The 25768-nt window shown below is 41.4% G+C and overlaps 1 protein-coding gene across 2 annotated transcripts; it reads left to right on the top strand.

Moving 5' to 3' along the window:
* Nucleotides 1-1631: 1631 nt before the first annotated feature.
* Nucleotides 1632-13464, top strand: RNF138 (ring finger protein 138). Of its 2 annotated transcripts, none has more exons than XM_039549385.1 (7): nt 1632-2129; nt 3005-3170; nt 4659-4774; nt 7663-7728; nt 8219-8324; nt 9108-9215; nt 10607-13464. In XM_039549385.1, exons 1-7 carry the CDS (start codon nt 2017-2019, stop codon nt 10673-10675), a joined length of 744 nt encoding a protein of 247 aa, XP_039405319.1. In that variant the 5' UTR covers nt 1632-2016; the 3' UTR covers nt 10676-13464. The 2 variants fall into 2 exon arrangements, with proteins under 2 accessions (XP_039405319.1, XP_039405318.1); XM_039549384.1 differs by having other exon boundaries at nt 1635-2129; nt 7660-7728.
* The last annotated feature ends 12304 nt before the right edge of the window (nt 13465-25768 follow it).

Genomic DNA, 25768 nt, shown 5'->3' on the forward strand with positions numbered 1-25768 from the left:
CACCTGGAGAGCTTAGCTTCAGCTTCACTCCCTGCGGTTCCCTCTCCCCTCCAAACCATGAGGCCAGATGGTGTTGTGGGCATTGCCTCTTGCTGCTGATCACTAGCAGCAACAAGAAGCAGCTCTGATGGATGTCTCAAGCATTTAGGTTTTCATTTGGTTTTGAAATGCTGGAGTCTGAAAGCATATGTGAACCACAGCTCTTAATGTTTTGCACTCTCTCTTTCCTAAAAGTCTAACCCCAGGCTAGAGAGAGAGGGGGAATCTCCCCTCCTAGTGATCTCCTCTGAACATCTAGCTATGGTACAGACAGCTACAGTCAAGGAGACAGGGGAAACCAAGATGAAGGATCCATTTTCTCTCAGTCCTGGCACTGGAACAGGTTGCCCAGAGAAGTTGCAGATGCTCCATTCCTGGAAGTATTCAAGGCCAGGTTTGGATGGAGTTCTGAGCAACCTCAACTAGTGAAGAGTGTCCCTGCCCAGGGCAGGGTGGATGGAACTAGCTGATCTTTAAGGTCCCTTCCAACCCAAACCATTGTATAATCTCTGAGCAAAAAAGACCAGGCCTAGTCTGAATCTTAGATTTACCACGATTACAACCTTCACAGATTAATATAATTGATAGACTCTCTACAAATCTGTTTCTTTTTAAAGCATTTTCATTATTTTGGTTTTTGTTTATATGCCAAGAGTTATGTTCAGATGAGGTCAGTGCTAGATTTGCTTAACAAGTCCAAAGTCTTCTCTACCTGGAGAAATCTGTTGACATCACTATACCACTAGACTGATATTCTTGAAAGTCCTTATTCTGGAAGAAAAGTGCACACTCATACCACTGAATTAAGATTTTTTTTTTTGGTCAGAATCATTCAGGAGGCTGAAAACCTGCTCCAACTCTCAGTAATACCACTAAAACTACTCCATAAAATCACCACTAGTGCCAGTCCCAGAACTCCAGCATCAGTTAGGTTGGAGAAGACCTCTGAGATCATCAAATTCCAACCTATGACGAACCACCATGTCAGCTAGACCATGGAACGAAGTGCCATCTCCCATCTTTCCTTAAATGCCCCCAGGAATGCTGATGCCACTACCTCCCTGGGAAGCCTAGTCCAGTGTTTAATCACCCTTAAGAAATTCCTTCTGATGTCCGACCTAAACCTCCTCTGGCACAGTTTGAGGTTTAATTCCTCTTGTCCTGTCACTTGTTACCTGGGAGAAGAGGCCGATCCCCACCTGGCCGCACCCTCCTTTCAGATAAGGTCTCCCCTGAGCCTCCTTTTCTCCAGGATAAACACCCCCAGCTCCCTCAGCCGCTCCTCATAGGACTTGTGCTCCAGACCCTTCCCCAGCTCTGCTGCCCTTCTCTGGCCTCTCTCCAGCACCCCAGTGTCCTTCCTGGACTGAGGGCCCCAGAACTGAACGCAGGATTGGAGGTGCGGCCTGACTGGAGCCGAGTACAGGGGGACCGCACTGTTCGCTCTAGAAATAACCCGGAGCACGAGCGCTGTTGCCACCGTGCAGGTTTCTGAGCGCTGTTCCTCCCCCGCAGGGCCGCGGGCGGCGGGGCGGACGCAGCGCGGTGGGCGGAGCGGGGAAGCCTCACGGACAGGGCGGAGCGGGGGCCGTGTCGTAGCAGGCTCGCCGGGCCGGGAGGCGATCGCCATGGAAACCCCGGCCCCGCCCCTGCCCCCCCGGGTGCCGCCGGGAGCGCGGCCGGAGCTGCCGGGTCCCTCCTCCCCGGGCAGCGCCAGGTAGAGCGCGGGGCGGGGGCCGCCGCGGGCCGGGCGGGAGGAGCCGCGAGGGGCGGCTGGCGGAGCGCAGGCCGGGCTCGTTCCGCTGCCCCGCCGCAGCCCGCCCCGGATCCCACCCGGCGCCGGTGCCCCCAGTGATCCGCTCCCGGACCCCCGGCGGCGCCCCCCGGGAGCGGAGCGGGGCTGGGCTCTCCTCAGCCCGCCAGGGCGGGGCTTGTTCGTCGTCCCCGATCCTGACGGAGAGGCCCTTACGTGTTGCCATGGCCGAGGGGGCCGCGGCGGCCCCGGCGTGCTTCAGCGAGGATGATTTTTACTGCCCGGTGTGCCAGGAGGTGTTCAAAACGCCCGTGAGGACCGCCAACTGCCAGCACGTGTGGGTATCCCGACCCCCCGCCCCTTCCCAAGCCTTTTCCTCGCCTCCTCCGGCTCTCCGCCTTGTGCTCCTCTGTTCCCCCTGCCCCTGGTGCACGGACCCTCGGCCTGGAGCTGCTGAGGATGCGAGCCCGTTCCTGCCCCGGCCTCCCGTCGCCTCTCTCTTTTGTGGCCGACGAGGACCGGTCATTTAGCAGAAGCCCTCCCCACCCCCGGGTGTCTGGTCGGCGGTGGGGGAGTTTTGCTGTGTTGTCTGACCTAACTCGCGGTTTTTAACTTCATGGTTTTCCCCGTTCCTTTTCGAACAAGGACGGTAGTGTGAGTTGTTCTCTCTTTTCAGTTCATCTATTCAGCATTTTTTTTTCCAGAGGGACGCTTAATTACAACGTGCTACTTTGTAGAAAAGCAAGATAGCTTTGGCAGCTGGTGCGTAAGGAAAGAGAGCTGCAAAAGCTGGTGAAATGAGGTCTCTGGAAACGCGTGCTGAATGAAGCTTTGCAGTGGTTTTGACTCTATTAAGGACAATAAGGAGTTACTCTGATAAGATTGTCCGGAATCACGTGCTTGCTGCACCATTTAATATCTCATTAGTGATCAATCTGGTGTGCAGCTCGGTAATACTAGTCAATAAATAATAAGAGTTTTACCTAGAGTGCATTGCCAAGCTCCCCTGATTTCCATATACTTCATCGCAAGCACCATTATTTCATATTTCTTTTAAATATGAAACTTTGTATTCGGTAAACTGTTATTCTGATATCTCTTTTTTTTTTTTTTTTTTTCTTTTTGCCTAAAAATCATCCAGCTCTCTCAAGGACAAAGTATCTAACTCTGTATGTTTTGCTAACCTGTGTTTGTGGTAACTTTTCAATTTAGGTTTTGCAGGAAGTGCTTCTTGACAGCTATAAGAGAAAGTGGAACACACTGTCCTCTCTGCCGGGGGAGCGTGACTAAAAAAGAAAGAACGTATCCCAAAAGGGCTCTAGATGTTGAAAACAGTATGAAGAAAGCTTCTGGGGGCTGTAGATGCTGTGAGAAGCAGGTAGAGTAAAACTTTAAAAAAAAGTTGAATAAATTTCTCGTGTTTTTGTCCAGACACATCTTTACTGTGTGTCATTCTCATCTTGGAGCTGAAGAGCCTATAGCAGTTAGCTTTGTATGGCTTGTGCATATACTGGGCATGCAGTGCCTGCTAGCTGTACCTAACAGGTGTAGACTGAAAGAGTATTTTGAATTGTCAATAAAGGCATTTTAAGTGGAGTGCCAGCTTTTCCCCAAAAAGATGGAAAAAAACTGGATATAACTATAAAACTGGCAAAAGGAAAGTTAAGGAGCTGAACATGAAAATTGCAGATATATGGAAAACCTCAGAAACTTTCAGTATGGAAATGAAACTGCTTCAAGTTGCCATAAAATTTAATTTAAAACCAAAAAATGTGAGTTGATTACTTGCAGTGCCCGCATGATCAATCACATGTAATTTCCTCCTTGCCCATCAATCTTTTTACATTGCCTTCATTTCCTTTCTAAAGGGGTCATTATTTTTGGAACACTGAGTGAAATCTTGAGCCTCACTGAAACGAAGAGTAATGCCTCTTTTGATATAAACAGATGCAGGATTTCAGCCACACTTTTTGTTTATAACAAAGTGCATAAAATCCAGGTAGTCTTTATGATGGTTTCATTCCACTTGGGACTTCTGACAGTGTGAAGATCAGCACTAATAGAATCCTCAGCTGCTTGCTTTGTTCCACATGATTCATTAGGATGAAAAGTGGGGAGAAACAAACTGATAGCAATTGGTAAACTGGAAGGAAGAACCAAACAATAATGGAATTTAGGCACAGGCATGTGAGATGTGATCTTGTTCAGCCTCTAGACCTGCAAACACCTTCTTGACAGTGCTGTCGGGCCTGAATTTCAGATTTAGGGTATGTCCAACACAGCTGTCTTCTGACAAATCTAAGCAACTCGTTCTCTTAATTTGAATTAAAGGTGAATAGGCAGCCTTAAGTTGGTGATCATTCACCTTTTTTTTTTTTTCCCTCCCCTCTCAATGAGAAAAGGAACACACCTAATGCAAAAAGAAAATGTTTCTCTGCATGAGGTAACAGCAGGCCAGAGAAGACTGAAGGAGCAGTGGTGCTTATCCCATCCTCATGGCCACTCTGTTATAGCTCATCAGCTATTGATCCTGGATCTGGGAGGTGTAGTTCCAGTGACTTTGTTTCAGTTAAACGGTGTTTACTTGCATCTTTCATCCCTGAGAGAGCTCTCAGGTGTCCAGCAGTTTGAGTGGCAGTGTTCTTCAGTCTCACAGAGTGACACTGAAGAGAGGAGAGAGGAATCGGGGATGTCCTGTTGGTCAACAAAGTGTTCATGCTCAGAAGGGAGACACAGGTTCTGGTTTCTGCTGCATATGATGCCTGTGTAATTCCTGCGTGCATTGCTTTCTGTTGGCAGAATTCTCTCTTCCTTCTATCCCTGGATTGTTTAGTATGATTTCAGTAATTTGGCATTTTATTTTCAGGTTAGATTTTCATGGATGAGACAGCATTATAAAACGTGTAAGAAGTATCAGGATGAATATGGTGTCTCTTCAATTATTCCAAACTTACAGATTTCCCAAGATGCAACAGGGAACAGGTAATCAGGGTGTTCTGTGTGTAACCGTGCATCCTTCCCCTGCCCCTCACCCCATGGGAAGTATTTTTTTCCAGGGCATTGCTTCTTTGTGAAATAATTATTGTCCATATTTTTGTGCTTCAAAATATGAGTTTTTCCAGGTCTTTTTCTTTACTCTTAGCAGACAGAAGAATACCTTTCTGCATGATGGCTTTGAAATGTCTTCTAGAGACTCTCCTAAAAAGCATTTAATATTTGTAGCTTGCTTTCCTTGCCTTGACAGCATTTGAGCAGCCTTCTTTATAACATATTTCATAATGTTTACCTCTTGAGAAGTTCCTGTGTGTTTGTATTGCCCCTCCCCTTTCCTAAGTTTGTTTTAGTGGGTATCCTGTTTCAAAACATTACTGTTCAAGCTTTTGCTTTCTGATTGAATTTATTTTGAACAGCTCTCTTTCGAAATATATAAGGAACTCCAGTATGTTACACACCGTAAAATCAAATGACACTTGCCATTTGTTTTCAGCTAGTAAAGTTAACCTTTTTTTTCATATATTCTCACTCATGGTAGGGGTTGGGGATTTTTGGTTATTTTTAAAGAACTTTTTATGTGCTCATTTCACAGAGCTTTATTATATGTATCCCGTCTTTTATTTATTTTATTTTGCCATTGATTTTCTATTTTTAGCAGTCTGAACTACTCTGGTTTTCAACCCATCAGTCTATTGAAAGTTGAAGCTGTTACTGGAATTAGCTGCAGCAATGTTTCACCAAAGTGTCTGGATATTCTGATATCACTATTTATGCAGTATGCCACAGTAGAATACCTGTGATTATAATATCACTGAAGTATAAAAAAACTTACCATTACCATATTTGTGACTGTAAATATTCACGTTCTTAGCACGTCTGTGCAGTTTCTTCTGGCTTAGCTGGAGGTGCATATATGGTCAAATTTACTTTCTAAAATGTTCTTCTGCTTCACTCTTTCTTTAGGAAAAAAGTTTATTTTGTGCTCAGCAAAAGAAAACTTACCTTGCCGTAGTTGAAAGTTGCAAATTATTTGTTTGAATACGTGGCAGTTAAAGGCCTATTTACACCTTCCTAGTCAAAAAACTTAGGAAGTGCTACCTGTGTTACATTCATATAGTTCATAATGCTTTTTTAATTACTTGGCTGTCACCTGCATTGCCGTTCTTGTTGACTAAATGTTTGTTGTATTATATGCCATTTTCCTGTAAAGTTGTGTAGTATGCCACCAAGTATCACCATGGTAATTAAATTATCCAGAGAGGTCCCACCTGACTGGAAATTAACAAATGTAATGCCCATCTACAAGAAGGATCAGAACGATGATCCAGGGAACTACAGACCTGTTGGACTGACCTTAGTGTATCGGGGAAGGTCATGGAGCAGATCATCCCAAGTGCCATTCCGTGGCATGTGCAGGACTACTAGGGCACCAGGCCCAGCTAGCATGGGTTTACAAAAGTCAGGTCCTGGTTGACCAAACTGATCTTCTTCTATGACAAAGTGACCTGCTTAGTAGATAAGGGAAAGACTATGGATGTTGTCTATCTAGACTTCAGGAAAGCATTTGACACCATCTCGCACTGTATTCTTCTGGAGAAGCTAAGGCTTGGACAGGTGTGCTCTTCACTGGGTGAAAAAACTGTCTGGATGGCCAGGCCCAGAGAGAGGTGGTGAATGGAATTACATCCAGTTAGCACCTGGTCACCAGTGGTATTCCTCAGGGTTTGGTTTGGGGCCACTCCTGTTTAACACGTATACTGATGATTTGGATGAGGGGATTGAGTGCTCCCTCAGTGAGTTTGCAGATAACACCAAGCTGTGTGGAGGTGTTGATTTGCTGGAGGGCAGGAAGGCTCTGCAGAGGGATCTGGACAGGCTGGATCAGTGGGCTGAGGCCAGTGATATGAGGTTCAACAAGGTGAAGTGCCAGGTCCTGCACTTTGGTCACAACAATCCCAGGCAGTGCCACAGGCTGGGGGAAGAGTGGCTGAAAAGCTGCACAGTGACAAAGGACCTGGGGGTGTTGGTTGACTGTGGTTGAGCCATGATCCCGCAGTGTGCCCAGGTGGCTGAGAAGACCAGTGGCATCCTGGCCTGCATCAGAATTCATGGGGGTAGCAGGACCAGGGCAGGGATTGTCCTGTACTCGGCACTGGTGAGGCCACACCTCGAATCCTGTGTTCAGTTTTGGGCCCCTCAGTCCAAGGAGGACACTGAAGTCCTTGAGCGAGTTCAGAGAAGGGAAGTGGAGCTGGTGAAGGGTCTGGAGCACAAGTCCTGTGAGGAGTGGCTGAGAGAGTTGGGGGTGTTTATCCTGGAGAAAAAGAAGATCTTCTCAGGGAAGACCTCATTGCTAGTTACCTGAGAGGAGGTTGTAGTGAGGTGAGGGTCAGTCTTTTCTGCCATGTCTTCAAGTGAAAGAACAAGGTGGAATGGCCTTAAGTTGCACCAGGGGAAGTTCAGATTGGATAGTAGAAAATTTTTTACTGAGAGAGTGGTTAGGCATTGGAATAAATTGCCCAGGGTGACAGTGGAGTCACTGTTTCTGGAGGTGTTCAGGAGGTGTCTGGATGTGGCACTTGGGGATATGGATTAGGGGTGATTATGATGGTGCTGGGTTGACAGTTGGACAGATGATCTTGAAGGTTTCTTTCAACCTTGGTGATTCTGTGAATACTGAGCCATAACTTGATCCAAAGGAAAAGCTGTGAGGATTAGGATGTTGTGCCAGTGTATGTTGCCTTGAAATTCATGGGACTTAATACATTTGCCCCCCACGTCTGTTACTGTTAAACTTTTAAAAATGTTGATAGTGGAGTGAAATAATCTCAATTTTTGGTGGTTTTGTTTTTTTTTTTTTTCTTCATTTAAAGTAGCAGAAGTGATGCAATATCTGATACTGGTGAGATGGCTAATAATCAAATACTTCAAGGAGAAACAAGGTAGGTTGCTTACTTGTCTGTAATTGTTATTAAAATAGATTCTGATAGTCACAGTGCAAACTTCTTAATGCAAAAAACAAAACACAAAAAACCCACACAAAAACACTAGGAGCTGTATTTATAGAATCCTGTAGTTTCTTGTACATTTGTATCGATATGTTAGAATTTGGGCTTTTTAGTACTTTCCTGAAGGATTTGCACTAAAAGGTGTTACAAGACTGCAAAACCACAGTGTAGCTGCAGTGGGAACAAAAGAAGCCCAAGTCTCAGAAGAGTGCATTTAGGCATACCAATTGTAAATGTACTTCAGAATTGCAATTTGGTAGTAGCACTGGGGCTCCTTTAGATCTGCTAGTACGTCAGTGGGAGTGTGGGGTTTTTTTGGGGGGGTTTTTTGTTGTTATCAAAGCAAGGGAAAACATTCATATGCTTTCTTAATAATACTTCTGAAACTCTTTTCTGTTTAATACTGTTGTATTTCTGTTTACAGTGGACACCCAACCTTCAAATGCCCCCTGTGTCAGGAAGCCAATTTTACCAGACAGCGCTTGCTGGATCACTGTAATAATAGACATCTTTATCAGATCGTTCCTGTGGTAAGTACAGTTGCTTATGTATGTTTCTTAAGCTACTTTCATTGTAATTATGTGGACAATTTTAAATGTGCAGTTGCTGCTCTATATCTTTAACAATCACTGTGGTTTGAGAAAGACAATATACTTCATGCAGTGCATTTAAATTGAGGAGTGACTTTGATTTGAAAACATTTCATGTCCAGCCTGCTGGTTCTAAGGCATTTCTGACTTAGCTGTCTCATTTATCTTGATGTGAAGCAGGCTCAGTTTTTGAGCCTGATGCTTTACGCTTCTTTATTTAGTAGTTCAGGTCTGTTCCTAAAGAATCCCATTTGTAATGTAACTATTGTTTCATGTGAAACCTACAGTTACTTGAAAAGTAATCCTAGGTAACCAAAGGGTCTGAAGGAGAAAAATTGGTTTGGTTTTCTGTATTTTCATATGTATTGGGTGTGTTACTTCTTCTTTCGGCTTACTTGATCATCTCAATTGTATGAAAATTCTCCCAAACAATAAGTAGGATACAATAATCACTTTCTTTTCTAAATTGACTCAGATACGATTATCTTCCACTCCTAAGAGAAACACTTTAGAAATCTACGAAGTTAAAATGTAGTTTTTGAATGTTACACAGTTGAGGAAAAGCACACTTAGAAGTATGATTGGATGTTAATGTCTTACTGTATTTTGGTAGTGGATGAGTAATAGACTAGTTATTGCTGTAGAACATGTTTTTAATGCATTCTATATTGCCAATAACTTTTTTTTTTCATTCTGTCTCTTCCCTTTCCCCTCCAAATTCAGATCTGTCCTATTTGTGTATCTCTTCCATGGGCAGATACTAACCAGGTTACTAGAAATCTTGTTAGCCATCTAAATCTAAGGCACCGGTTTGACTACGGAGAATTCGTGGTAAGCTTTTTCTTCTTTGATGTGTGGAGGAATAAATGGTAACTTCTTTCTAAAAATCAAAATGCCAGATAAAAATGTTGTCCCAAACTTGTGCTCTGGACGTGCTGTATTCCTGTTTTGCGTGGAACTCAGAAGCAGACCTGTCTGTTCTTAATCAACATGAAGTGCTACTGGTAATAGGTGTTGTCAATAGTTGCACTGCTCCAAGCTGATGAATTAAGTCTTTGACTTAGTGTTCTAAATCTGAACTATTTATTACTTTTACTCTGTTTAATAGAACAGTTTATTACTACTGTTTCTGGGGGGAATAAAATAGATGCTACTCTGTTTTGTTGACGTTGACCTTTTAATGCAGAAATTGCTAAATTATGTTCTTAGGACTCAAACTGCAACATGACTAGCTGGTATTGCTGCTGCAGCTTCTCTTCTTGTGTGTTGTGAGAGAGACTGAAAAAGAGATGTCATTTAATCAATGTTCAGGTTGCCTCTTTTCAGGCTTTTTTTTGAGTAAATGACCTTGAAGTACATGCAGAACTACATACACAGATGTAGACAGTGGCTGATTCATAAGTCAAGCCAACCATTTGGGTTCTGCATGTGGGATCAGAGAGCTGGAGAGTTTATGGTAGTTTCTACAGACTTTGACAGGCTTTGGGGTGTGCTGCATGAGCTTTGTGTGGGACAGGGATAGTATTTGAATCACAGGCAGCCTCCCTGGTTCAGGATGGCAAAGATGATGTATATTGTCCTTTGAGTCGAGTGAGCTGTGATAAGGGCCTGAAGAGCTAGGGTTTGATACAGGGGATTGGCCTCTTCACCATGAGTGCATGTTTGATGACATAAAACTGGTGACAAATTCTGATTTGGGGAAACTGCCAGAATTGCTCTTAAAAGATGCATTACTCTGGCATGTTAACAACCTGGAAGATATTTCTGCAAAAGTAGCAGATTTTTTGTGTTCTGTATTTGCTTTCTCATTTTAAGCAGTATATTCTCAACAATCTATGATTACTGTTGTCTGGGGATCCCATTTTGGTTTTATTAATGGAGGATGTTATGGCTGGTTAGAAGCCCTGTTAAAAGAATTGCATGACACAGTCAGCTTTCCTGAGCTGGCTGTTCCATAATGTAATTGAGCCAGGGAGAGAAGATGGACCCTTCTGCTTAATGAGCCATGTCCCACTCAACTGATTCTTCTCCTGTCTCATGTGTCTCTTGGTACTTGGTTCAATAAAAGATTCTGTGCAATATAAACAATCATGTAGTAGCATAAAGAGTCTTCAGTTAGGTGCCATTTCCTATGTAAAAACATAGCAGATGAATGATTAAACTAATGACTATGCTACATCTTGAGTATTTGTCCATTTTGATGATGTTTTTATTTTGTTTAGAATCTTCAGCTTGATGAAGAAGCCCAATACCAAAATGCAGTTCAAGAATCCTGTCATGTGAACTTTTAAAGTAGAGCCCCCTTCATCTTCATACTGATTATCTGAGAGAAAAATGACTTTATTCTGTTGGCAGTCTGCTGGGTATATTAATAAAAATGTCGTTCAGTAACCACTTTTTGGGCTAAGCTTCTTTTCACACTCATAAGGACTTCTGATAAATGATTTTGCTGAAACTCAAGTTTGACATATTTACTGAGATCTGCCCCTGTGGAATTAGCAACATTTTTGGAACTTCTCACTCCTGTCTTGATTTTCTCTAACTTTTACTACTCTGTTAATTACATGTTCATATGATTAATGTAGGATGTTCTAATTCACCAAGACGAACTTTGAAAGTATCTTTAGAAAGACATGCACTGATGCTCTATTGCACTGTTGGGTTTCTTCAAGTTCAGCCATCTTCTAAGGTATCTTATGAGATGATAAATTATTTTTTTTTTCTCTTCCCACCAAGGACAGGCATTTGTCCTGCCAAGAACTAATTTTATTTTAATGTTGTGATTTGTTTTTTACCGTTGCTATGTGACTGAAAATAACAACAGCTTAAAACATTAAAATACTTCTTTTCTATAGCTCAACAATGCAGAGCAGGGCTTTTTTCACCTTTCATTGAGAAAGAACGATGCCATTGCCTAGGAATAATTGCATCTATTTTTTCCTCTTTGGGAGCATAACTAAAATAGGATGCTTGCTTACTAATATGATGAATGAGGAGTATTCACTGTACTCCCAACTCCTAAGGAAGATTACATATTTTCTGAGCAATTCAAGATGACATGCAAAAGGTGTACTTTTTTGGCTTATGGCTGTGACCAGATTTTGTTGAAGCTTTTTGAGAATTTCTGGTTTTGCATTTGGAATTGAAGTTTTGGTCTGTCCTGTTTCATGGAAGGCTCTGTAGCTAAATAACTAAACTGGCTTCACACCTACCAAAACACTTTTATTTTGGTAAAGCTTTTTAAAACTTGTACATCTCCTGCATCCAAAGGCTTCAAAAAACAGTTGAGAAGAAAAAAACTACTCTAAAATAGTTACCAACATATTTTAAGAGCTCCTGTTCTAGATTTCCACCTTCCCAGCAAGAATATTGTTAAAATTGGAGAAAATGGTAATAATGCAATTTTGAATTTAAATAGAAAATCTGTTTGTAAAAACTTTAAGATCTTTTATATAATACTAAAAGGGAGAAGGGGGAAGATGGCTGCACAGCATAAGTTTTGGAGTTTTAAATAGAGAGTGTTCTGAACATAACACCTGTTAGGACTGACTCTACGTCCTGTGTTTCCATCACCCGTTGTCAAGCTGTTGTTATTAATGAGCATTGCATATGTGGTGGAAAACATCCCCAGTAGTTTTGTTAGTCTAGATGGCATTTTATGTGTAGTAATATCAGTTGTGCAGCCAAAGTACAATCTGCTTCTTGTGCCCTGCCTCCCTGTTCTTCTCCAAACAGAGGTTTTGATTATTCTTTAAATGCTGGGATATTTCATATTCCAAAACTGGTAAGGATGAAATGCCTCATTTTACAACGTAATGTTTCAGAACTGCAAGTTCTAATTTATTGAGTGTTGGAACTAAACCACTGTACATTGTAACTTGATATTTCTATCTTATTTTTTTTTATGAGTGCAAAACATTACTGAAGGCATTGCTGGCTAAAATACAGAGAAAGTTGTCTATTTCAGAAACAGTTGTCTATTTCAAAAACCTTGCCAGAAGATTATGTCCTTTTTATAACAACATTTCTTGAATTTTGTTGCAGTCTGCCTATGATATTTTGACAGCAGACCATGCTTGGAACTTGTATTCCAACTTCCCTGTTTGCCCCCATACTCTTGTCTGTGTATTCTCACTTGTTTGTCTGCTCTAGTGCTTATGTGACCACATTCTGATTTGGAGTGGTTCACTGAGACAACAGAAAAAAAATCAGATTTCTACTTTTGCTCTGTAAAACCAACTATGAAACAGTGCTGTCATACAAAAAGGAACTTCAAGGTACCTGATGCTGAAGTTTTACCTTTTAAAACAAAGACACATACTATGGTGATTTATTACTGCATCCATCATTTCCTAAGGAGTTTAACAGTTACATGTAAGTTTAGTTAACTTTTCTAGATTCAGTGAAATGTTTATATGATCTGGCAATAAATGCCTACAGCCAATACAGATTCTGAATGCCTCATGGACACTGGAACTAGTTATTTCTATTACTTGAATATATCTTGGGAATTGCAAGTGAAATGACATCTGTTTTAAAACTCTGGGAAACAATTTTTTCTATAGCAATAATTAGTTGTCACTTGATGCATAGTTGCTGAGCATCTTAGTCATGTTTAAATGTTGAGAGACTTTAATACACATTTTTAAAACAACAAATGTGTATTAATGCAATACAAATAACCCTTTCAAAATGTTTATCCTCTTTATTTAAAATCTGTATTGGCAGGTGCTGCCTTGCTTAAGATTTTGTACTTTTAATATGAAGAGATTGCATCCAATACATTCACTAGGTAAGCGTTTAATGAAGATTAAACTATTTAAATATGTTGCTGCTGGTCATGATCTTTCTCACTGAAACCCAGACATGCACAAAAACCGGTGTATTTGTGATGGGTAATGCTCAAAACATGAAATCTTTACTAGAAGATTGCTTCTTAATGTTTTCATGTTCACATTGCATTATGTATGGTTTCAGTATGTTATGTTCGAATTGTACCTTCTGGTTTTTTTCCTATTAAAGTGTTTTTACTATTTGTCTTTTTGTTGCATAATAAAGATGATCAATTCCCTTGGTGCTACTTCTTCCTTTTCAGATCATTTCTAAAACTTAGATATGTGATCGGTTGTATGTCTACGCACTTTGAATTACTGGAATGGTGTGTATGCTGCTGGAATGATAAGATGTGACTGATGATGCATCTGTGAGCTGACAAGTTACCTTATATCATATCGTGGGTATTTCCAGCAAGCAGAAAAGATGATAGGTTGGCCAAGATCTACTTTGTGCATCTTTTCTTGCTTCCATGTTTGTATTTTGCTGTCCCATGTAGTGTTAATAGAGAAATAACATCCTAAAAGGAGAGGGAAAGATGTATGTAACACTTGGGGTCATTAGCAAACCTTGTTATTTAAAGGTAGATTTTCTGAGAAGATTTAATGCTTTTCTGAGGAAAGAATTGCCAGTAAGTTTGGGCTGGTTGCAAGTTTTAACTTGCACACACCTTTAGCAAGGTGGCAGCTAGATGATTTATCCTTCTGCCCTTTGTTCTTGTGCTGAAAATACCTTTGGTTGTTTCTTGTGCTTTTACATTCTAAGGACACACAGATGATAATACAGTAATAAAATTGATTTAATGTGTTATTTTGAATGACAGAAATTTAACAAAACTATGTACATTTCCTTTTTGGTAATTTATTCTTTCCCCATAGAATCTAATTTTCTGATCTCTAAGTAAACCACTGTATCTTCTGAATCTGCTTATAAGTCCTTTGTTAGAGATTTCATTGGATTTGATTTTATTACAGCAATTCATATTTCACTGCTTAGAGAGAATGCATGTGATGTGTTTAATTTTCATTGGCAGTTTCTTGGTTATAGGATACTTGAGCTCTGTAAAACTTCTCTTTGTTCTCTAGTCTTACACCAGGGCCTCATTCTCAGGTAGAGAGGGGGATTTTTGTGCACCCAGCTCATCTTCTGACAGGTAGTTGGGGCTAGAAGGCTTTTTGTGTTTGGGAAGCATTCCTGGGTCCCTCTTTTTTAGATTTGACTTTTGAGTCCCATGAGATTTGAATGAGTGTCTGTGAGGACTCTGCTATAAAAGAGTGGATAGTGTGGTTTTTTTTATATCCTTTGTTGTATGCAGAAACAGACACACCAATTCATGAACACTGTTAGGGGATGGGACAGTGTTTAACAGAAATGGAAAATGCACATTTGTGAAATGACTGCAGAACCTGGCATCCAAGGCTGCTTTGTCGCAAGACAGAAGAGCTACAAGAATATCTGACAAAGGCATCTTCAGGTTTCTTTTAGAAATGGAGAAACAAGCAATGAAAGGACACAAAACCTACATAGTCTGTTCTCCATACAGTGTGTACATTTGCTCCAGAAATCAGGTTTCTTTTGTTTCTAGTTGTGGCTGTAGTTGAAAACATGTTGGAGACAAAATTCAGGGCGTCTTCAATGAGAAGACACTTCAATAATGTTAAAACTTCCACTGCCCAGTGCATTGCCAGACTCTTACTAGGGTCAAAGCATGGGTTTTTTTTTTTGTTTGTTTTTGTTTTTTTTTTGGTCTCAGGAATAGAGTAGGTCTGTACTGTTTCTTACATTTCCAGCTCTAACCAGCCTTATTTTATCTGTAACATTTTCGTGGACATGATCAGGAAAGAGCTAAGAAAGTGAATTTTACATTTATTCCCTCACCACGCCTCACACTGTCAGGAAATTGAGGGAAAGGAGGGAGGAAGGAGTCATCACTGTCGAATGCATTTTGTGGAATAGCATTTAATCCTATTTCAAATCTGTGCCTTAAGTACTCTGTATACATTTAGAGGCATTCCTCAGATCTGTGAAGCTGTTGGTTATTTCCCAGGGCTTAGAGAGAAAATACTGTTTTTATGAACTTGCTTAATCTTGTGAGGATGCATAGTCACTGAGAAAAGTGCTTCTCACTGTTTACATTCTTTCTCTACTGTTGTGTTTTTGTCTCTCATTTTTTTCATAAAATGGCTTGAGTTGGAATGAACCTTAAAGGTAATCTCATTCCAACCCCCTGCTGTGGGCAGGGACACCTTCCACTGGACCAGGTTGCTCAGAGCCCCATCCAGCCTGGCCTTGAACACTTCCAGGGATGGGCCATCCTCAGCTTTTTTGGGTAACCTGTTCCAGTGTCTCACCACCTGTTTTCCTCTATGTGCATTTCCCTACAGCAGTTCCCATAAAATTACTCTATGCATTTCCCTGCCCACTCCCTTTTCTGTCTTTTAAAGTAGTCAGTGATTAAATTGCTATGATTATATTGGTTACTAATTATTGTTTCATATTCCATATGTTTTATAAGCTCCTCTGGCTGTGCCCTTAATATGGGCTGGTGTGGGCCACAGGGGTAAATACAGTAACTAAGAAGCTTAGCACCAATAATTTCCAGAGTTCTCCGGAAATGTTTACTTTTATGGCCAGGGGAGTTGGTGTTTATCAGAATGTGTTTGTGCTTGGAAAGAATCTGAAAGTCTTACCAGATAGCTTTTATTGCTTTTAAACATATTTTAAAGCTTTTACTTTGTTGTTTCTGTAGGGAGAGGATCTGCTTTTGGATTGGAGAGATTAGAATGAGGTTGAAAATTAAAAACTTTTCATGGAGACCAGGTCTTTGATGGTAAAGATACCCTGAAAATCTTGTGTTAGGGTCTCTGGTTTTGTAGGTACGGACAGAAGAGTGTGGGGTGTTTTTTTTTCCAGGGTAACTGCTGTGGCCCTAGTGCCACAGAAGGTGAGATTCATGTGACCTTAGTTGTGAGACTGATCAAACTTGAGTAGTTTCTTTTACGAATTTTTCTTCTTTCATAACTCAAACCACCAGAGGGCACTGAATATATTGGGTACTTTCTGACTAAGTATTTAAGGGTGATAATTCATTAAGTATTGTAGTCCAAAACACTATTAGATACGGAATTTCTCTCCAAATGTTTCATAAAATGTAATAAATCTTTTAAGGATTTTTGGGGGGTTAAGAGACGGGCTGGGGTCATTCCATTCTACAGAAAGAATATTTGCAACTTACTTTAAAATCTTAAAATTACAGATTTCCTTATGTTGCTTTATCATCTATGGCAAGTAAGCGGTGTTCACCCCTCGACTCTACTCCGGGAAGAATGCTCCCCTGTTCACGAGAGGACATAAAATGTAACACGTTCTCGCAAACGCCATTCCCTTGCAAGACCTTTCCTTGCCCAAGGGCGTTCTCCAGAGGCCGCTGGAGCTCGGGCGCTGTAGTGCAGGCGGGAGGCACACGGGGGCACCTGAGGACTGATGCATTCTGTGACAGTGACAGGGGCTTAGCGCTCGTTCCCGGCTGCTTGCTTTGTGAGACTGCACACAGGTCATCGCCCTCGCCAGTTCCGCCTGCCGCGGTGGTGCGGTCTGCCAGGTGCCCCGTGCAGGTGTGCTGCGTTATCCCTTCCTAGCAGCCACAGCAGTCTGGGGGTGGGACAGCCCTCTGGTATGAAGCGAGGAATTCTACCAGCTGAGGCTTATGCTGCCTCATCTGAGAAAGAACTAAGCCTCCCTGGAGTGTGCTTCTGCAGTGGCATGATAGTGGCCAGCCACAGCCACTTTAGTAGCTGCTAATCAGTGACAGTTCGTTTCACACCGTAATCTGATTCATATTTAGCGTGAAATGTGTTTGTGTAAAAACATGTCAGACATGGTTCAGATCCCTGGGAGAGGGAGGGAGGTGTAATCCCGTATGAGTAGTTATTTAATTTATAAAACACTGGTTTTTTTACACATACAAAAAAAAAAAAAGGTTAAAGTATGTCTGAAGGGCAGGAAGGTGTGCAAGTTATACCTAAGCTTCTGCCATTTGCTTTTTAACCTTGCTTTTTAATTTACTTGTAGCTAAGCAGTATGAGGAAGCTGAGGGTCTGCTTTATTTTCTTGTTAAACTCTTAATGAAAGCAAATATGTCTCGTTTGCTCCTCTGCAAGCAGTTGGAACACTTGTATTTGATATCTGGTGTAATTTTTACCTTTTTACATTGTATCCCACATGACACTTGCTAGGTTTGTAAACACTGGAGCTTCCTAACTTTAAATATTTAGGCACTCAGCTTGTAACATTCAGGATTTGATCGAGGGTCTGTTATCTTGCAGGTTTATCTGGCAATGCTTTATCTTCATTGCAGCGTTTGCCTGATCAGCCAAGGAGATAACACTGCAGTAGTGTCTCCGTTTGGGAGATTAACTGAAAAAGTGAACTTAATTTGTGCAAGATAATGCAGGAAGCTTGAGAGAGGGCAAGGAACAATCCACTATCTGAGAGTAATAGACCATCTGAGTATCCTCCTGCACTTTCACATTTGAGCTATAAGCCCTGCTGTAAGTGGGATACATAATGTTCTGCAAACCAGCACTCTCATGTTATGTAATGAATTCATATCACTTGAAGCTGACACTGAAACTTGTGATCAGACAGGTTCCACCCAAATGTCAAGGAGCAATCATGAATCACCACTGTTTGCTGAGCAATATACAGATGGCAAAATTACCAAAGCATCTCTGCTGCCTTACAGAAAATTAACAAAACTATTCAAATATGAAGTTACCTACCAAAAATTCTAAAAAATCACTGTCTGTATGGAGCTAATTTGACTTGGGTTTATGGTTCTCAGTAGTTAGCAGATACTGCATTTTGAAATTAAGTTCTTCTGGCTTTGAAAAGAGCATTCTTGCGCTCCTCCACTTCCCTCATTTTTCCCAATCTCTCTGCCTGCATTACTGTCTCTTCCCAGGTTATTACAAAGCTATGTAGCTTTACAAAGAAGAGTAAAACAGGTGATGCTTCCCATCTACATTGGATGATGCCTGATGAATGTTCCTTCTTCTGCAGCAAGGCAGGGGAAAAGCACTGCAGTATCTTTATTACTGTGCTGTTGTAGATCCCAGATGCAACAGTGCCACCAGGAAGGCAGGATGAGATGGTGCCTGTCCTGGGGAACATGCTGTCTGCTCTGGGGTGCTCTCTGTGTGTCTGGTGCTCACAAAGTAAGCTCAGCAGGAGATCCAGGCAGTCACTTGTAATAGATCTGCAGCAAGCTCCACAAGAAGTTCTGAGGTCTTTCATTTTCCTTGTTTCTACTAACAGCATGGGAGTCTGTGGGAAAAGAAGTGTAATTGACTGGCAAAAGCTCAGATTTTGCAGGTGTCTCTTATAGTTACTCAGGGCTCATTAGATATCTTAGCGCTCATAAAAGTTGTGAAACATGTTCAAGGCAAAGAATTGCAAGAAAGGAAAAAGCAAACAACCAGTTAAAAGACCTGCTCCTTCTCCTTTGCATTTAATGTTTTTATTTTTCTTCAAACTCAGAGTATGCAATCAGGATACTGGTGGATTCTACTTGCAGATCAAAATGTTAATGGAAATAACATCCTTGAATTCCACGGGCCCTTGACTGTGTCAAGAAAGGACATGCATTATTTTGGCTATCATATGCTAAGGAAACTTCTCAGTCTGACCATTCACAAGACTCTCAGGCATCTCAATCTGCAGCTTGCAAGCTGAGCTACCTTGACCAGGTGCATTCCTCAACATATATGCTCTGGTAGCTGTGGAATAAAGACATAATCTAAGACTGCCATTCTTTTTGTTGGTCTGAAAATGCACTCTGTCTATTCAAGTAAGTTGCACTATTCTTTATTAATTAATCTCCAGTAATACTCAGTTATTTGTTACTGTGGGCCTCAGTCTTGGAAGTATGACGTGGCTATATTCATAAGAAAAATTCAAGGAGTTCTGTAGGATACCACTTAAGAAAAATAAGGGGTAGGTATATTTCCTGAACACAGACAGTAAGTCAGTGATAAAGCAAGATGGTTGTCATTGTAGAGAACATGGTCACAAAAATAGATAAGGCCTGTTGAAAAGATCTTCCATGGTTAGACATGTCTTCCTGAAGACTGCCCCTATATGAATTTCTTTCTTCTCAACATGTATTAAAAAGCCCATTTTAGCTACTTACTCGGTGACACTGAATTTTCTGCCAAGAGCTTCTATCTTAAAAGTCCTGATGTTCTGTTATTAACATATTATTTATTTTTCCATTGCCTCTTGTTTTATTTTACCAGATGACTGGTTAAGGTGTCAAAACTCTGAGTTTATTTAATGAAAAAGCAGTGTGAGTTAGCATATAACTTTCATGCCTTCTCTGTTTGGTGTCACTACATGCCAATTCCCACACCTTCTAATGTTTGCTTTGGGCAACTCACTTTTTAGCCAGTCCTGAAAGCAGCAATGGTCATAACACAGAGGTTCATATAACCCTTCATCCCTCTATGTACTGTTGACAAGAAGTTGGTGTGAGCTCCCAGTAATGGCTGATACGTCTTAGAAGCAGGGATGGGGAACAGAGAGCAATTGTAGTGATTATTTCCATCTAAAGGGGAGCAGAAAAGAAGCAGAAAAGCAGAGTTTTAGGCTTTCTTCCAACATCAAGTAGTAAGACCAAAATTGTGCTATTTTTGTTGAGTTCACCATCTATGGAAAGCCCTTGTAAGGTACTATAATTAAGAAATAATGGATACAGTCTTTTAGTTTTGATCAGGATTGTATTTTTTAAGCAAGCATTATCATCATCACCATTCATATTTACCATGTTTTCGCTCACATCACAGAGCAGTATTGGTGTGTCCAAATTGAATTCCTCTGTTTCGAAACTAAGTCAGGATATGTTCTGCAGATCCCTGCCTAATGCAGTCCAGTTGTCACCACTGATCCACTTGGGATCAAATCAGAGCCAGACTAAAGCAGAGCTCTTCGAGATCTGTACAGCACAGATGCCAGGTTCTTGCCACCAGATGTTTCAATGTATGGATCTGTTCCAGTTGGTTTGAAGTAACGGTTACTGTGGGCATGGCCAGTCTAACTCAGGGATCCTTCTAAAGCACTACCATAATTGTATCAGGGACCAAAGTCGTGTCAAAGGCCCTGCCATATTTGATCCACTGTTGTGCACGTCAAGATAATGAAGAAAAAACAATGAAGAAAACCTTATTGTTTAACTGGTGGGAATTTGACCCTTAAGAGAAACAACGTATTGGTCACTCAATGGGAACTTAACCTGTGAAAGAACAATGTACAGTGGAGCTGTTGTTAGCATGGAGGTGGTATCATGAGCCATTATGGCCTCATCTCACACTCTGGCCAAGTGTGAGGTGATGTTGTAACTGGAAAACTTCCACTGCAAGAGGAGGAGATATGAGGTGTGGTTCTGGGGTGGAGGGGCTGAAAAGGACAAGATGCACACCATTTCGATCCAGGGGATGCCCTGAAGGTGCAGTGCCTGCTGCCCCTCCCGCCTGAGCACCATGCTCCATCTCCTGCTCAGCGGCTTTTCCAAGAATCCAGGGGTCAGTATGTATTATTTGCTCCTGCTTCTAATAAAAACAAATCTGCTTTGCAATCACAGTTGCGTTTCAGTTTTTTTTGTGCACGGGTGTCCTCCAGAACCAGTAACATTAATGGCGATGAGGATGGAATGCCCAGAGCACAAAAAAGGACACAAAAACCTGACAGGGCTTGGGCAGTGCAGTGTATGGTTGCACCAAGAGAGTGAAACATGTAACTGTACTGAGACATGCTGTTCCATGTGCGTGTGGCATATGGGAGGTCAAAATTTAGTCTGGGTACCCAGTTGCGTGCAGGAACTTAATAATGTTTTTCTGTGTCCGAAGTGTAATCAGTGTTGTACACTTGTTGTTGTGCAGTGTGGATATTGTGAACATAGCTCAAGTACATTTCAGATTCTGTTAGGAAGAACTCCTAGTCCTTTGTGTTTGTGGTGTTGCTGGACGATACTACTAGAACAGAGTTATCACCCTTGCTATTTTTGTTGTCGTTACCACATCCTTATGCAAGTGCATTGGTAAAGAGGTTTCATAAAAAGGAGCCTCGGGCCATGGCTCCGCCAGTGGAGCAACCAGGGTGGACAAAGGAACCATGGAGCACATTGTGGGACAAGCTAGAAACCTGTACAAGTATTGGGCCCGAACCATGGGATGTTAAAGGTCCCATGGGAATGTTGAAATATTGGGGAGAGTTTGTGCAAACTCCTCAAAAACACTCTAAAGAGCAGCTTATTCATGCTGGAAGCATGGCTGAATGTCTGTTATTTGCATACAAAGTTGCAGTTGAAAAGAATACAGAGCTGAAAACAATCAAGACAAGGACATGGAACAGATGAGTGCTAATATAATGTTGCAAAGGCAAGCGTTTGTAGCTGCTGCTGCCACACTGCAATCTGAGATCTCAGTTAGGTGTGTAAGTAAAGTTAAGTTGTAAATTATAAATTAGGTTAAATGCTGTTAAGTGTTATTCCTCTCTTAAATGGTTACAGTTAAGGTATAATTTAAGCTTAAATTGTAAGTTAAGTTAGGTATAAGTTGCGCTGTTCCTTTGTTAAATTTTTAAGTATAAGTTAAGTTTAAGTACTGTTGAATGCTGTTAAGCTTTTAAGCCATATTCCTTTTTATCCTTGCCTCACTGTTCTTTTGTCACACAGACACAGAGATCCTGGTTCATTTCTGTTTTGATTGCCTGGATTTTATTTGGTTTTGTTGTTGCTTGTTTTTCCTTGGTGTGCCTCAACTGTTCTGTAAGTAGTAGAGTGAATCTTGTAAACAAACTTTGTTGTGCTGTCCCTTAATATCAAATCTAGTTTTGCTGATACCCTTGCTGAGGATTTTTTAAGAAATCTCAAACTCTCGTTCGTAACCTTGGGTGCAAGAGATTCAAAGAAATTCTTGGTGCTAAGCCCAAATTCTCTTAAGGAGAATGCATTTAAAACTAATCCACAGGACACTAATTTGTTAGCCATGGCTACTCAGGGATGTAGTATTAAATACCACACAGAAAATACTTAACCAGGGTCTGAGCATCCATGGTATACCTTGTGAGATTGTGTACAGTGAATGAAGGAGGAAGGGATGAAAGCAGCAATTTTTACTGGGGATGCTGCCACTCTGATGTGAAATCCCTGTTTGTTACCCTGAGAAATAGATGGATTAAGACTGCTCCCCCTGCATATAAAAATGTGATAATGACCCTTTTGATTAACGAAACAGGAAATCCTCTGGATGAGATAATTGAAAAAATACGGCAGCTCAGTAACCTTGGGGAGTGGAACCCCGGGGAAGTGCTGGTAATCGAAAAAATCAACCTATTGGGCTTTTGACACCACACAGTGGCTACATGCCAGAATTAAGATTCTAGGAAGAGATGCAGAAATCCAAGCAACTATTAATGATTTGTTATGAACAAGTGTTTTTTATGTTTTGCTTTCATCCCTGCATTAGTAGCAAGTGGATTTGTAGTGTTAAATTCTGTATAAACACAGCACAAGAGCGGCCTTACACATTGCTATTTTTCATGTGTTTTTTCAATCAAAATGTAGCATGTAACTTGTGTTTCAGTCTTCTGGAGTGAAGATTTCATTATATAAATCTTAAATTATGTTCTGCAAGTTCTCAAGTAGGACAGAAAAGAATGTAAGTTTATTTGCAATGGTGTTGGGGAATTATGCTAAGCAGAACCTACAGAGTGCAGGCTGGTCTGTGCTGTCTTTTGGGAAGAGTTGTTAGCAAGCTATCCACAGAGCTGCCCTCGTGCTTTGATGTGAACAGAGCAATTTCCTTCAAAGGAAAACTGGAGAGCAAGGTAGCCAGGTGACCTCTACCTGGGAGATTGACAAGGAGCTAAGCACAAAGTGAACCTGTCCACTGAGGTCCTGGTGTGAGGTAGTTCATCTGCTGAAAGATATGATGTCGTACTGAGTATTGTGGGATACAGAGCAGAATACCCTGCTCCTACAGCAGTTTCCTGGAGTTGTTAGTTCTTCTAATGTAGATCACCAAGTTTTATCAGGTCTGAAAATTATAACCTTTGCTGTTTTCATAGCCTTGATCATAAGCCTATCCACAAGGAAAAGAAGGCTCAGAGCAGCACAAGAAACTTAAAAAACATTTTCCATAGCTTGAGCTAACATTTTAATAATATTGCTTTACTTATAATCCTCACTTTTAAATAATTTTTGTACGTCTTCTGTTTTTGTGATTTGTAGTATTATACTGAACTGCCTTCACTATTGATTTAAAACAAAACTCAGTTCATATTTCTCACCATTGTTGAATAAAACTATTGTTATGGAATTTATCTTTCCTTCACAGTGTATGCCAATGTTGAAACAACACTCGCTATTGTCCCTACTAACTGTACTTTGCTTATCGTTGTGGGATGGTTTTGGGCTGGATGCCTTTGGATAAAACTAAAATCCTCCTAATTAAAAGCCTCTTTGTGTAGAGGAAGGGTGAGAAAAGCAGAGGAGTTTCCAGATGTATATTAGTTTGTTTTTAAAATTGATTTTACCTTTGTTTCAGAGGAGTTCTTCTATAGTTGCACTGTTTTAAACAGTAGGAAAATTAACATCCACTCACTTTAGGCATTAGGAACACCACTCCTTCTACTCGTATTCTCCCCAGTGGAACTATTGGGTCAATTTTCTTTTGGATTATGCCCTCCCTATCTATTCAAGGTCCTTTTCAGGTGCCAAGGTACAGTATCAATCCCCCATGGAACCTGGTGCTATGGCTACTGAGGTGATAGCAGCAGAAGCAAAGCAGGTTACTGTCACCATTCCAGGGGAATGGCTCTGGTGCAGAGTACCTGCTAAACACTTACATAGGTGGGAGTAGCAGGTGGGAGTGGGAGAAGCAAGGGGGAGGTAACTCTTCTTCTGTTTGCTTTGACAGGGTACCTCAGACTCATACCCCTGGAACAAAACATCTGGGTGACCCTGGCTAAAGTGACCAGACCTTATGATGCCTTAGCACTGCTGTGCCCCAGAACCCATTCATGACACGTCTGATCAGCGTCCCTCTCACTGCCCGTGAGCTGCAACAGCTGTTTAACAGCACCTGGGCATCTGTGGCCTGTCTGGCTACCAGAGTATGGCAACAACTGTCTCACCTTGGGAAATCCCCTGCTTTACCCCCACAGGAGTTGCAGATTTTAGGCACCTTGAATGCAGATAGTTGTACCACCTTTAAACTTATTAGCACAAGAAATAGCCCTAGAACTTGGTGGGTCAATGCCACAATACCATGGTATTAAAATACTTCACACTGGTATAATTCAACCACAGTACAGCTAGCCCTGAGTTTTAGTACACATATGTAACTCCCACAGGGTATCTTCTTAATCTGCAGGGACCAAGCCTAGGCCAGAGTGCCAATGGCAATTAAAGGTAGTCCATGCTCCTTAAGAAAACTAACCCTCTTATCTCCAAATATAACTAATTCAGTATAGATCCAACAAAACTGAACTCACCACCGTCATACTCAGAGCATACATGCTTTTACTCCTGACTACAGAGATACAGCTAAATTCTAGAACACTGCCAAGACAATCACTGCCTCTTCATGGTTCCTGAGGTTCCAAGTGCACAAGCCCTCATGAGCCTGAATAGACTTAGTTGTTGGTTAGCAAAGTTTAGCAATACTACCAACACAGCTATATCTGATTTGTTAATTGATGTAGACAGCATTAAACATGCTATGATACAGAACTGAGCAGCAATTGATTTTTTGCTTTTAACGTATGAGCATGGGTGTGAAGATTTTGGTAAATTATGTTGTATAAACTTAAGTGACCATTCTAAATCTGTCCATGCACAACTAGAGAAATTATGGGCACTTACTCAACACCTTGTAGAAGACACAAATTGGAATCCATTTGCTGGATGAACATGGGGTTGGAATTGGTTAAAACAGGGATTAGTATTACTTATTGGGTTTCTATGTATTCTTTGTTGTATTCCTTGTTTAGTGTTGTTGATCCAGTCTTTAATAGACAGCATGTTGCAGTGCACTGTTGTTCGTATGGTGGAATATCGATGTGTTCCAACCGCAGAGCACATGGTGGCATGTGTAAAGGACTGAAGTTGTGTCTAAGGCCCTGCCATATTTGATCCACTGTTGTGCACGTCGACAAGATAATGAAGAAAAGACAATGAAGAAAACCTTATTGTTTAACTGGTGGGAATTTGACCCTTAAGAGAAACAACGTATTGGGAACTTAACCTGTGAAAGAAGAACAATATACAATGGAGCTGTTGTTAGCATGGAGGTGGTATCATGAGCCATTATGGCCTCATCTCACACTCTGGCCAAGTGTGAGGTGATGTTGTAACTGGAAAACTTCCACTGCAAGAGGAGGAGATATGAGGTGTGGTTCTGGGGTGGAGGGGCTGAAAAGGACAAGATGCACGCCATTTCGATCCAGGGGATGCCCTGAAGGTGCAGTGCCTGCCGCCCCTCCCGCCTGAGCAC

The sequence above is a fragment of the Corvus cornix genome, chromosome 2 (assembly GCF_000738735.6).
Source record: "Corvus cornix cornix isolate S_Up_H32 chromosome 2, ASM73873v5, whole genome shotgun sequence".
Taxonomy (NCBI): domain Eukaryota; kingdom Metazoa; phylum Chordata; class Aves; order Passeriformes; family Corvidae; genus Corvus; species Corvus cornix.